This window comes from Trachurus japonicus, chromosome 17 (genome assembly GCF_045865225.1).
Source record: "Trachurus japonicus isolate A0001 chromosome 17, Traja_1.0".
NCBI lineage: Eukaryota > Metazoa > Chordata > Actinopteri > Carangiformes > Carangidae > Trachurus > Trachurus japonicus.
Window position 1 is genome coordinate 34,967,379 of NC_140923.1, and position 15,101 is coordinate 34,982,479.

At 42.2% G+C, this 15,101-nt stretch overlaps 1 protein-coding gene across 1 annotated transcript in view; it reads left to right on the forward strand.

Annotated features, from left to right (window-relative positions):
* Positions 1-15,101, forward strand: part of agap3 (ArfGAP with GTPase domain, ankyrin repeat and PH domain 3) — a 70,595-nt gene that overhangs the window by 35,991 nt on the left and 19,503 nt on the right. Inside the window, exons 12-13 of the mRNA XM_085805619.1 lie at positions 3,742-3,891; positions 9,680-9,835. Coding sequence (XP_085661745.1) covers positions 3,742-3,891; positions 9,680-9,835 — 306 coding nt within the window. The remainder of the gene's footprint in view (positions 1-3,741; positions 3,892-9,679; positions 9,836-15,101) is intronic.

The window sequence follows — 15,101 nt, forward strand, 5'->3', positions numbered from 1 at the left end:
ACTGCCAACATGGGAGTCTTTGTCCAACACTGGTGCAGTCAGTGTTTAAATCTGGTCTCTTTTACAGTACATTGAGGCTGCAAACTGTTGTGTCTTGGATTGTGCCTCATGTGTACGTCCGTCTGGGCAAAAGTCTGCCAAATTAATAAGTGTAATGTAAATGTGAACACAAATGTTTGTGAAAATTTCTACTTCTACCAATTATTCTGGCAGATGTTGGATGTTACAACTATAATCCAACACCCTTAGATGGCTGTTTCGACTTCATTACAGTTTGGCCTACAAGTTTCCATGCACTTGTATGTAAGTTTTTCAGCTGACCAGAGCTAAACTTCACAAATCCTATTTGTGTGCTGTATATCCACACAAATATTTAGGCCTATATATGCCTAAGTCAAGTAGATATTTAAAGTTGTTGTTGATGTTGTCCATATGTTTAGTGAAATTGTAGTGTATAAAAACCTAAGTGTGAATGTTTAAGTGACTTGTGTGGAGACTGGCAGCAGCGGCAGTATCAGGGGTAGAGGGGGTGGTTGGGTGGGTTCTGGTGAGGGGAGGGGGGAGGCGGGGGCATCTGGGCGTTGGTCGGTATGATGGTGGTGGATTACACACAGCCGCAGATGATGTGCTGCCTGGCCCACATTAGCATGAATGCTTCATTATCCCACTACTTGTACATAATGGCAACAACTCCACGGAGGGGTCAGGCCTCGTCACGGCTCATCAGCCCACTGACGGCCCGGTCTAAAGAGAAATGAGAAGCAAGGCAGCGCTGCTCCCCCGCTAATCCATCGCCTCTACTTAACACCCGAGCCCTGGATAGCCTGCAGTACACACTGTATGGCTTTTGTTATCTCTTTATACACATGATGATACAGGCGGCCAGAAATACTCATTATGGGGCTTTGTACTTTGCAAGTTTTTATTAGTTCTGACAAAAAATGTGCAGGAGTTTACTATGAAATATTGACGTTTTAGAAGTATGCAGTACTTACAGTACTTATCTATTACTGAGGTGAAAGTAATTCTACAGTTTACAATAAAGGTAAAGAGCCCCATTCACTTTGAGGTTAGAAATATTATCACACAGCCTCACTGTGTAACCATATGGCTTCCCATCATATCATTATGTTAATATTACTTACATTAATGCATAAAAGGGTAAGAGGCATTTTAAAGTTGCAGCTGAGGTTGATGTGGAGCTAATTTTAACACTCAGTGTTAGTTGCATGCATTATATATTAAATCTGAAATTTCAACGTAACTCATAGCCACAGCTGTCAAATACATGAGGTGGTGTAAAATGTTAGTGCAAAATATGATGGTTTTGAAGTATGAAGTAACAGAAAAACTCAAGTAAAGTAGTACCATACATTTGGTTGGTAGGACACTACTTACTTACACACAGTAAAGAAGCTGGAACCCATTTCATTTTTTTTTAATTGTTAAGATGGAGTTAATGTGTTGATCGACAGAAGCTACACATCAAATTCAGCTTTGATGTATTCAGCAAATGTCAGGAAGGATACTGTGAACAAAAGATCATAATAAAAAGCTTTTGCACTACAATGTTCATTACTAATTATTAAAGAAGTAATAAACACTCTCAAGTTAATATAGTATAATTTATTCATACCTAAGATGTCCTATTGCATCATAGTACCATTTTAAATCTTCTATTTGTTATTATTAACATGTACTACACTGAAATTAAATAATATTTGGTATATTTGTGTGTGACCCTCACATCACTCTTGTGGACGTCTGTGGCGACGTCCTGCATTAAATCTGGTCCTAACTTGTAGTTCATCACTGTCAGTCCACTACGTGCCGGTGCCGGAGCGGGGAAACGTGCTGGTGTCAGGCCTGGCTGGAGCTGCGCGTACAGTGCGCTTTTAATGCCACAGGCTGATTATTTCTCCACTGTAATTACATTATCCTCCCCTTTATGCAGGAGTGGTCTCTGGGGACTAATGGATACAGCCATGTATAATTCATTAATCATTAGCATCCAATTTGACAATTAGACGTGATTGTTGAATTTTAAATATCAATCGAAGTTGCCTCGTAGTTACCTGAGTTTTTTTTCTTTTTTCTTTCTCTTCTTTAAAGTGTCAAAGAGCAAAACTTTGGGGATAAAAATCGTGGACCCTTTTAATAGTAGAAAATTAATTTTGTTAGAGGAATCAATGTAAACAGTGATTAAACATTTATTTGTATAATATCGGGTGCTTGGTGGGAAACAAAGCGACGCGTTACTGCAGTGATTGATAAATCATAGTATTAAATACTCCTAATTCAGTAATGATACAAGTAATCAGAGACCTTTTTATGGAAGTCATGAGCTGATTTTATGTGTCATTCATCTATTATTTTTTTCATAAACAAAGTTTCACATTTTTCTTTTCAGTATCCCCCTCAAAGCCTCGGCTCTGCCCCCGCCACCCCCCCCTCTCCTCCTCCTCCTCCGCTCTGATTTCAGCATGCTAATTTAGTCAGTGCTCCTCAGCATGATTCCCTCGCTCTCTCGCCCATTCTTGCTGCGATTCTGCTCCTTCCCCTCTGGGACCTGAAGATTAATATTCCTGGGCCCAACAAGATAATTACTGATACTAATTAGACATGATTATGTGAATTTGATACACTTATTACTCTAGATAATGAGTAGGACATATTATCCTAACAAGCACCCGTGCCGCTTAGTTTACTTTACACACGACCCACACACTATATTTTCTGTTATTGTCACCTCAATCAGAAACTGATATTCTCTTGTAATTGTTGAACAAAAGGGCTTCATGTGTGATACCTGTAAGATGGGGAAAGCATGGTTGAGAAAATTACAGATGGCTCTTTATTCTTTTTTTCACCCTAAAACAAAACCAGTGAAATTTTAACCTTGCGGTGTTTAAGTCATTAAAATCTGATTATGGCGTTATTATCTTTGAAAACTTTGAAAGAAACTTTAAAGTTACTTACCGTGAAACTGTCTGCAAATTTCATTCATGAACAAGCCATTTTTTCCTTTGACATACAAAATATGTAATGTGTATGTGTGTGTGTTTTTTTTTTCTTTTACAAAATCACACAAGTTAGCAACAAATTATTATACATGACACTGTTTGCTGCATCTTAAAGCCTTAAGCTGTTAATCTGCTTCCCGTCACATCAGTGGAAATGTGTGGCTGAGTTTTTCAGAGTAGTTAGGATGTGTTGTAGCGACTGCTCATGAACAGGAGGGAAGGACCTCACATGGTGCAGCCTAGCCCATGAATTAGTAAAGAGAGCCAGGCGTCTGTGGCATGCCTGATTGGAAGTTAGGGGGAGAACGCCTGCTGACGCCAGTGGAGATCGATGTGGCAGTCAGAGGGATGAGGCGAGATAATTAGCGTTCAGAGTGTATCTTGTTAATTAAGGGCTAATTAGAGGCAGAGGCGGAGGGAGAGGGGTTCTGTGTGTGTCTCTGTGAAGGAAGGGAGGAGAGGGGTGGGGGGTGGGGGGTGTTGTTTGACAGAGAGACGTGCACAAATAAGGCGGCGGCAGCAACATTGAAGTGTTGTGGAAACTACGGAAAAACTGTGAACTCAATTACATCATTATCACTTCTTTTACAGACTTTTTTTTTTTTTTCTCGCTCAAAAGGGAAACAAACCGTAGCAGGTGGAGTTAAGAATTCAAATGGCTGCAGAGAACGTGAGAAGTCAGGATTCATTATTCTTGTGTCTGTCACTTGTTTTGCAGGCGCCACTCACTCCAACAGCAGCTCGTCCCTGCAGACGGGCGGCTTGGTGTTCGGCGGCAGCAAAGACGGCATGCACCAACGCTCCTTCTCCGTGTCCAGCGCCGACCAGTGGAATGAAGCCATCAACACCAGTACAAGCAGCGGCGCCCGTAAGACCCTCCACATGTCCCTTACAAACCCCCCCCCCCCACACACACACACACACCCACCCCCTTTTTCCAAAGCCCTCATCATGCATAGTGCAGCCAAAATACCCACACATTACAAGTTCAGGCAATTCAAACAGACTGGATGGATCCGACGTGGAGGTGCAGTGGTGTGATGGAGATGCCATTTCCTTGGGTTTCTCAGACAGGTGAAACGAGCCTCATTTTCATGATTAGGTGATCAGGGCTGTGATCGCTGTGACCTTTTAGGGCTGCCGCTCTCTGATGGAGGGAGCGTGCTCAGAGAGGAGGAACAGTGAAGGTTAACTTTCTGCCATCGATGCATCTCCACTCACTGCCTTTGTGTCACATCGCACCTTGTCACTGTACTTGAGTAAAGTAAGATAATATATTCACCATGCATGCCCCCCCCCTCGAACACACACACACACACACACACCCATCCTGTCTTTACCTTCCATCTTACTCTCTGCCCCCCTCCTCCTCCTCTCCTCCTCCTCCTCCTCTGTTTTCCTCTCTTTTCTTCCGAAGAGGAAAATGAATGCTTTTCGGGGGTACCATTCATCACCAGTTATTTCCCTCTCTTTGTGGTTGGCAGTAAAAAAGCACTTAAATGCACATCAACAGAATAACAGTCATTTCCATGCATGTTTGCACTCTGGTAGTTCTCATTAGCACGGCGGCGGCTCCCCCCCTCCCCATGGGCTCCCAGGGGCCCCGGCAGTTTAAAGAGCGCACTTTATGAGCGCTGCTGGAGTCCAACTGCATGGCCCTCGTGGTTCCGCAGACAAGCCTGTCTCTCATTTGGAGCTGCCAAACGATCAATTCTGCCTGGACGCAGGCACTTCCATCACCCCCTACCCCTGTCTCCCATCAGCAGCATGCCCAAAGCAGAATTACTTAGATTCGTGGGGTCCTCAAATAAATGAGCGTGAGAGTGTGTGTGTGTGTGTGTTCTCGCTGAATATTTTTGTGTCGCTGTTTGTATGTGAGTTTTTTCCACGGAGCGTGTTTGCGTCTGTATTATAATGTGTGTGTGGGAGGAAAAAAGAGGCTCCATACTGGATGTTTGTGAACGTGTGTTCGGCGGCTGGTCTGCAGCAGGACAAATAGGAATTCCTAAACGTTGTGCACTCGTGGAAATAAGGTGGCTCGAATTTTCCCATTTTCATGTTTGCTAAATTGAAAAGCCTTTAATATTAACATAGCTCATTAACCAACACCCAGTATTCAACTAAATCAAATCCACAATTTGCTCCATTATTCTACTTTCTTCAATTATTTTCATGCTACTCTTAAGGTAACCACAAATGAGCTTGAATGAGGCAAATGAGCTGAAAATAATAGTAGAAACGCGGAGTCAAATGATAGATATGTTGTTCGTCCTTGGGAAAGGAGTGTGTCTGTAATCAGTGGATAGTCAGTGCAGACAGTTTAAGGCTGGTAATGTGCTGGGACACAACGTTACAGCTCAAAAACTTTCTCCGAACATCTTGTTTTTATGTCCCCGCACAACTGAAGAATCTGAATTAAAACAGGAAGATGTAAGGATATGTCTGCAGCGCGAGCCGGACGATCAGAAAATATAAACTTGATTGAAACGCGACGCTCTTATCTTTCATCCTAATGTGGCTTCAATAATCAATAGAGGGTGTTCCACGGCGAAGGGTGCTCATGTTTTGCCAGTTGAATTGACTTGAACCAAGCCCAATCACTCCATTATCCTTGGTGAAGGTTGCAGGTTAACACAAAATGTGATTCTGAGATGCAAAAACAGCAGATTGATGATTCACTGGAGGATGAATGCATCTTAGCCAGGTAACCATTTCCATATTATTTAAAGAATGTCCTCATTTGTAAACCTATTGAGCAAAGTCAGAAGCAGAGGTAGTAACGTCTCTTGAATATTGAGCGCAGATTTTTGATTAAATCCTGGCCCAATTTTTCTATTGCTTGCATTCATAAAGACACTCATTCTTAATGCACCAGGTGCTTGTTTAGATTCTGCTCTGCTTGGTACACCTCAGTCTTTGAACCTGAATTAAAAGCAAGAGGTTCAAACAGTTGTCAGAGCAAAGTAGGACGGCTGATGGCGATAACTGAAATCATGGTCAAAGTGACTGCAATGAATCCAATGCTGTATTATTATTTTTATTTTTTTTAACTACTACTATTATTTGTATAATTATACCTTAAAAAATACGCAATTACACATTACTTCTTGTAAAATACAGTTAATGACTAAGTGGAGACTAGAGCAGATATGATTAGTTGATAATTGATAATTAATTAAGCTGATCAAGAAAGAATTAATCAGCATCCGCCCAGACACTCAAGTCACTGCACTGGTGTTTCATTCTCCAGCTTCTCAGATGTGATGATTTGTTCATTTTATTTGTTTATGTTTATATTTATGTCAGCAAACCAAATATCTTGTGGGTTTTTATTATATCTGTTGGTCTCACTAAACAAGAACATTTGCTACATTTCAAAAATTCAGACTAGAAAAAATCAGGAAATTAATTCAGGAGATGAATTCTTAATGAAAATAATTAGATGAGTATGATTTTTTTTTTTTTTTAAAGTTGAGTTTGGACACAGAGTATTACTACTGTACATCTTCATGTACTAATTATCAGAGTTTCGTATGTGGAAAAGTTTACACCACTCGCTCTTTTCATTCTGTCCTTCGTTTCTTTTCCGCCCTGGGCTAATCTATATCTAAGTGCTTTTTATCCTCTTAGTTTGCATATGAGGACACAGGTAGTTAATGCACAGATAGCCTTTTCCCGTGGCACTGTGTTTTATACCTTGGCCTCCCGATGTGAGGGTGATAGCATGTGGGGCGTTTGATTTCGACGCCAGGCCGTAATGAAGTTTGACATTTAGTTTGGAGAGAGCAGCAGAGCGCGATCAGGCCTTGATTAGTACGCTCTAATTGAGGATAATAAGGGGGAGGCGGTGATTGTTTCTAATTTTTGCCATTAATTGCAGCCGTTGGTTTTGATTGAGGACAGGCAGGGCTGCCATGTCAAGGGGCCTGGCGGAATCATAGTGCTCCTCACCCGAAGCCTCTTGAATAACAATGAAATGACTCCCCCCACCTTCCTCTTCATCCCCCCTCTGCCTCTCTCTCTCACCCCTTTTTTTCATTCTCATTCATTTTCAGCGTGGCATTGGTAAAGGCAGGAAGCTGTTAGCAGCCCCCTCTTTGTCTCACCCATATAGCCTTCATCCTGAAGCATGTTTAAACTGTCATCTCCGTGGTGGGAGTGCAATACACTGTAATCACAGGGTAGGCTGATACCTATTCTGCTGCCCAGGTGATCTTGGTTGGAAAGTAGGAGAGAGACTCCTGATCCCCAGTGTGCTTCATTACCCAGCTTGGTCCTGATGGCCCTCATACACACTAACAGCCAGCTAATAACGCCACAGTGAATTCTCGACTTGCAGAATCAGTCGATAATTTTCAACTTAAGTAAAATAATGTAGCATCGTTGCATTACATAAAACCATTAGGTGTCAGGTGCTTTGATATTGTTGCTCACTGGTGTGTCCTGTAGTTTTGTACCTTCCCTGCTCCTCCACCTTATGTTACTCTCTTCTTAAAGGCTGATTGGTCCAAACAAAGGGAGGTATATCACCCAGTGTATGTTTCAGGTGCAGGATGAGCAGGGCCAGGGTAATTTTCCACAACATTAGGGGCAGAAATTGATAATTAGAGGTGTTTATGACATGGTTGGGGCCCCTGTGGGGCAGCCCTCCCCTTTAACCTCAAGCGACATTAAACAAATGCTGGCTGTCACGTCGGAGGCAGGTTGGAGCTCAAAGTCTTCCACTCGCCATACGGAGCTGTGCTGACGGGACAGACGCTGGGATGGAGAGGGAGGAGGAAGCAGAGGGTGGGTGGTGGTGGTGGTGGTAGGGGGGGAGCACATTGAGGACCCCTGTGCCCCCAGCTGTCTGAGCCAGCTAATGACTCGTCTCAGGGGGGCTGTTGTAAGAGAGCAGGGAAATTGAAACAGACGCCTCGACTAGGAGCTGCTACATGTGTGGCGGTGTGCTGCCATTCAAAACACCAGAAAGCTTAATGCATGTGGCCCAAGCACCAATGTTATGTTTATTAATCTGATGACACATAATCAATATTATTATTTTTCATCACACTGCTTTTTCTTACTGAAGGATTAATACTTTTTTATTTTTTTAATTTAACAAATTAGATAGAGATTTAATGAATTTGGTAATTTTCCCCTGTAATGACATTATGTACAATCAAGTCTTATCCTGATGAGTCTCTGAAGTTGAGTACAGACACAGAAGTGTGTATCTCAGGTGTTGTCTCCTATGTTTTGCCCACACTCAAACAATGCGTCCCCGGGCCCTCAGAGCTCCACTCTTCCCCCATGTTGCCATCTTCAGTCCCCTGCTGAGCCCATCTCCCTCCTCCAAGACAGCCCCATCTCCCTAAAGGTAATGACCGAATTAGGCCTAATGTTGTACACTGGCTAATGGCACAGTGCCGCACATTATAGCATGTGCAACTGGCAACGACAACAGCAATAATCCCTGAGCCCCTTGTCCTCCTGCACTCCACCCCTGGGGCTGGGACGGTGCACAGGGAAATGAATGGAGTTTGCCACACTACAATGAGCTTTTGATGGGAGACAATGGAGGAGGCTGCCAGCACCACACAGGGTGGTAAGAGGAGAGCAATATGGGGCCCATCTTCTGGCCCTCCCTCCCTGCTCCCCCCAGGCCCCTGGCCCCCACTCCCAGATTCATAATGGCATCCGGAGGGGGAAAGAAGGGAAAGTGATGTCAAATGTCAGGAAATCAGAAGGATGGCAAGCTGACAACTCCCTCCTATCGTCCCATGCCTCCTATCCCTTTGCCCAACGGTAGCACAGGTTAATATCACATTTATAAAATCACTTACAAGAAACAAAACCGGCTCTTAGCCCCCTGTCACTCTCAGACAGTCATATAGAGAGCTTTGCTGCAGGCTAACGTAGGTAACCATTTGTTCACTGATAGCCCCATACCTGTCCTTCACTGCCTCTAAAGCCGGAGTCACGCTGTTACTTTTGGAGCACTCAGAGCCATTTCCAACTCCTCCTACAGTGGACACATTTCTGTCACAAGTCTGCCCCTACTTTGCATGAAGCTTTCAACAATATCATTCATTATTCATTACTCAGTGTCATTTCACAATGATGCATAACACTGCATACCATTCCTCACTCACTGAAGAATTTACGCTGAAGCTGCCTTAGTGTATCTGTAAAGGAATAATTTCACACGTATCAAATTTATTCTATCCTATGCTTAAGCTTCAGTTATTATGAAAACAGTGAAAAATTTCAAGTATTTTATATTTGGCATTTCCATCTGTCTCCTTCTAGGTCTTTACTTATGTATTATAAAAATAACAACAAAAAAAACCCAGTTAACTTTAAGTTCAGCATTTTCCTTCATTTTACTCCTAGATTTAGTTTAGTGCAGTTTGTTTATTATTAGTCTAAATACGTTTAAATGTTCTAATTTTAGTGGCTTCAAACAAAGTCTAGTAACCTGGTAATAATGACGCACCAATGGGGGCAGGTGTTCAAATAACTACTGGAATTCACAAGAGGCTTTATCCTATGCCAAGCAGAAGCTGTCACAATGAAATAAATGATTAAAATTATTTTATAACCATAAAAAAATCCCAAAACATTTATTTAAGATCAAAGAAATAATGTTTTTCCTCTTTTTCTTCTTTTTTCAGCCAATGGGATGACTGATCCTGCAAATTCCAGCATGGGCAGTGCGACTAGTCCTAAACTTGAGCCACCTCCTTCACCTCACGCCAACCGCAAGAAACACAGACGGAAAAAGAGCACGGGCATCACAAAGCCAGACGGCTTATCTGCAGGCAATGAAGGTACAAAAAACTGCATCGCCGCATTAGCTCTGAAATGACCAAAACTCCTGAAACAAAAAAAATATATGTCCATTGGTTGCACAGGTGCCTAACAGGCCAGATGTTTGCATATCAATGTAGAGAGCTAGGATCATTTCCTATAGTGATACAAATAGGGAAAAATATCACACATCAAAACATTTCTGAAGTGATTTATTTATGTTACCAAACAACACAATTAATGCTTCTTAGCACTGGGAAGCCAGTGAGGGATCATGTCTGGGGAGTTGCACAGGTGACTCATATTGGTGGGCAAACCAGAGTATTACACCATCCCAGTGAAGCTCCCAATCAACAGCTGAAAGGAAATGGTAAATGACTGTGTGTATGTCAGTGGATTGAAAGGGAACTGACCACACTGAGTAACAGGGTGAAAGTGGAAGATGATGAAACTTTGATGATCCACTTTGGGTTCAAAAACTTCTAATACAGATCAGATTTCTCCACTCACTGTGGGATGATCAAATAATCTTGTATGTTCTGATTGAATATGTCCATGAAGTGGATTAAGGTATGCAGTTTTGTGTCTCTATGTGGCCCCCCAACCTCAAAGCCCCCTCATTTCTTTTACCGGCGTATGAATGGGGCCCGATCTCCAGAAGCCGTTGCCCTCCTCAGCAGGGGAGTGGCAGGCAGCTCTCCACCCAATTAATAATGATTCTCCAGCCCAATGATGAATGGAATACCCTAATTGGACGGCATTGTGAAAACACTGAGACGCATTTCAGAGGCCATAAAACTGATGTCACCAGAGTGCGATGATCAATCAACAAGATTGATACGCTGGATAACAACAACAATGGCATTGACGCCTCCTAAATGGGGCTCAGCATTTATAATCATTACACTTTTTTATCATGGTCTCTGACAGCTCCTCTTTAAAGTCTGAATGGGTCTGTTGACCACATTGTTGTTTCGAGTGAACATCATCAGCATCTCGGAGATAAGTGCTAGTGTTTTTAGCGTGCTAGTAGCGTGTGGTCACATCAGCATCAGTGGTACCAGGCACACCGAGCATCACCAGCTTTAGTTTGAGTTTTATATACATCAGTAGTCTTTCACATCTCTTCAAGTCTGATCTTTTTGGGAGACGTCCACTACTTAAGTTTTATTTGACATTACTTACTCTTTAATGTGTGTCTCCTGGCAGGATTACAGTCGTATATATGTATAGTCGTTTGCATAATTGAAGTCAGATTAGTCCTGGGCTTCCTGAGGAGGAAGTCTAAGAGTAATCAGACTGCAGGAAGCAGATTCTGAATGTCTCTCACGTCATCAAACATGCACATTGTTTTCTATCTTTCTCATTGTTCTCGGCGAGGTTTTCTATTAGCATCAACTTGTCTGTTCTGCTGAGTGCTCTGGAATACAGACGTATCACTTAAAATATTGGATTCACCCAAGTCTGGGCTGCGAGTTGTGTCTCCTGTTGAAAGAAAAAAGACGAGAGAGAGAGAGGGAGAGAGCAAGAGGGAAGGAAAGGAGAGGAGAGGAGAGGTGGGATCCTTGAATAAATTGCTATCAGTTTGTCTCATTTACGGGGCAATCAGAAGCGTGCAATGCAGGCTGAAATTGAATTTCAGTAGTTGTGAAGCATCATAAATCAAAACAGCATGAGCGTCTTAAGGTGAAAAATCATTTTGGTCAACATAGAACGTGTGAGGATGTACCACGTGTAAATGTAGCACCACAGCACTTAGCAAGACTCTTGTACATGGCAGCTGAAACAATCTTAGACATATTTAACATTATTATGATTATGGAAGGCTAAATAACAAACAATGCATTTGATGCACCACTTGTAATGTTCAGCAAATGCCCTCAAAAATCACACTTAATCATGATACTTATATGCGTTGGCTTTAAATTGCATTTATTTCACACTAATGTAAAGTCGTATTTATTTCAAATCAACTTAAGTCTGTATTTGGATTGTCCATGAATCCTGTGTTATGTCTACAGTGCTACACCTCCACCACTGGTATGCACAATGGCCACAGTCCCTAATATCCTATGCACTGTCAGAGCTGTGTGGTGTAATGAACTTCTCATGTGCTTAAAGAATGATGCAGGATGCATGGCGAGACAACTGACAGCCTCGTAATGTGTTTCCCAGCAGCCACCCGGCGACGAGCTCTCTCGGTGTGTCGCTCGCCATAAACCCACTGGAAAATCGATGGCCGATAAAGAGTTGTGTTCAGGGGGAGCCCCCTCTGATTAATGCAGACTGTCAGGGAGCATCATTAATGTATTTCTCTTTTAAAGAAAGTGTATCAAATGCTCATTGTTTTGGGGTTTTAACTTGTCCACTGTGAGCAGAAAGGGAGGTGCGGGGATGGAGGGAGACGGCGGTTGTGCGAGGCTCCTTCCTGATTCTCTCTGAGTTTTATGGATGAAGATATTTACTTGTGTGAAGGTCACAGAAATCAGAGAGAAAACAAGAGCCAAGTGTTTGTGAGAACGCTTTCAATGTAAAGGAGGTGTTTAAGGTCTTCATTTACATCTCCACAGCAGGATTTGATTTGATGCAATTTCAGCGAAAGACATCAAATTAAAACAAGTCTCATCAAAGTTAACGTGCATTCACGCGCATTTTGAGCACAAATGCAAAAGGGCTCGAAGAGAAGGGGCTAAAAGAAGAATCACTCGTATTCATATCTGAAGGCAGTTAACTTTAACAAACTCCAGTTTTTCAATTAAAATCTTTGTTGGTTAATAAACCTTATTTGATTAAGGATCCAATGATGGATTTTTTTAAGTACTTGTTGGTTTTATTGTACAATGTGAACTGATTATTTGAGCACTCCTCCACTGGATTGGGTCCAAAATTAGAGAAAAATAATTCTCATGTTTAGAGAAAGTGGATCGTTATAACTGAGTCTTATCAAGATGTTGATAACATTAGTTTTTATGTCACATACGTACCTGGGATGATGCAATCTGCCCTCATGAAATCAGTTTAAATTATATGGATCACTGGTAGAAAGTGACCAGAAAATAAACATTTACTATGTATATTTACACACACGTATACAGTGGAAGATTTCTTAAATTAAATCTTGTGTTTTTCTGCTAATGAAAACTTTGTAAATAAGAGCAGTTGGGCTTAATAGTAACGAGGCAAACTGCTCGGCTCGCGTGCTTTATCAGGTTCATCAGGCATGAATAGTTTCAGCTCAGTCTTTGTCAGGATTACAGAATAAGGATGTTGACAGATAGATATTGAGGGTGAGGATAAGGGGCATCATGCCCAAAGTTGTGTGGATCAATGGGGATGAATTACAAAGTTGCTACTAACTGGACAGTGGAAAAACTGGAATAAATTGACGGCAGTGATCAGAAATGACCTTGATGTATGAATCGAACTTTGTTCACTTCAACATTTGTTTTCTTTTATATCTTGTTGTTTAAGTTTTTATGTGTTGCTTTCCGCTCTCAGATTTACACACCACAGAAACAATTAGTCGACATCCTGATGCACAGATCAACCTGAACAAGAGATCATGTTCCCTCCCTGCTCCACGCCACCGTCTATCATCGACAATGTTAATTTTGCACTGTGAGGCCGACTTAATCCAGTATCCTATTGTCCTGTACCTTAGTAAACTAAGGGTTAATATCCTCTGGAGTCCAGCTGAGGATTAGGAAATGGAGGTTTAACTGCCTGTGCTAATGGTGGGTGTTTATCTCAATACTTTGTTTTGTCACTCCCCGACTCGCTCTCATTTCCGAAAGCTGTCCCTGGAGCCTCCACTCCTGTAATGGCTTAGCTTTCTGAGCGCCACAGTATGGAGGGAAAGGAATAACAAGATTCTCATTTGGGCTCTATACACACTGCCCACAGATACATGTATAATTGGCCCTGTTTTCATTCTGCTCAGTTGTTAAATGCACTAGCTATTAGGGTAGCGGTACTGGTACTGATTTCATGTGTTTGTTTATTGTTGGAAGGTGTGCTCCTTGTTTGTTTGAGCGTGTGCGTGTGCATGGAAAAGTGTGCAGGAGTGTGTGTGTGTGTGTGTTTGTGTGTGTCAGATTGATAAAGAGTGTGCTCTATCTCTCTCTCTCTCTCTCTCTCTTCCTCCCTGCTCTCTTCTTTCTGAGTTTGGTCGTGGTTCCCCCGGGGCCCCTGTCGCAGTAATGGCCTGCTCCTGATTGCTCTGATACAGGTTAGGAATATTGGCTTTAATGATGTGTAAAATGAGCAAGCAGTGCCTGTGACATTTACAGATGGCACCGCCTTGGCCTGTTCTTCCCAACTGCTCGTTAATTCACGGGAACGGCGAGCACTTCTTTAAGTGACTGCCTGATGCATGCATACGACACAACAAAACACATCCTACACACCACAACAATAGCTCACCTTGTGTACCCCTGCACCTTGTCATCATTTCAGCCAAGTGTTCACACAAATGGATGAAAAAAAAAGGGGGGGGGGGGAGTCCTCAAGGCTAAAAGCTGTTTGTTAAGTCCTTTCCAAGGGTCATCACCCTGGTCTCCAGAGGATCTTTTGAGAGGCTTAGACAGAATAGATGCGGTGTTGCTGCCTGCTGTATAGACAGCACCAGCTGGGCTCAGCACCAAACCCCCCCCCCCAAGGTGATAATCTGGTACGCAGGTTCCTCTGTGGTGCATCTGCTGCACATACACAGCGACAAGGGGATCGCCGGCCTCACGTCACCTGCTTTCCAGTTTTCCAGTTTGATTTTCAGGTCAAACATGTATCTGTATGATTTACAGCACTGAGACGATTTTAGAGAGGAGAAAGATCTTTCTCTAAAGGCGGCAGGTCAGTGGTGGAGGGAAGGACACATCAAGTGAAAGCTCTGGTGATCATCTAAAATCTAAAACATCATGTATATACAACATTATTATTTGATTCTTATTATTGCAGAGCATTTACTGAAGTTGGAATAAAGGAAGTATAGTTCAATGGTTCCTAACTAGACCAGGGTCACTAACCCTTAGTGGAGAAAAAGAGGAGAAAATCAAACGTTGCATGGATCTTTAATAATTATATCTTTATTGCCCTTTGACCAGTGTGTATATATAATATTTTACACTCAGCTAATAACTCAAAGAATGATCTGAAATGTTAAAAAGATTCCACTAGACACAAGCGAAAAAAAAAAAAAGGTCATTGTGTGTTTTTAGAGGTAAACATTTCACCTGAAGAGTCACCAGTACAGCAGAAATCACAGTATTTCTCTGGACCAGGACTATAAAA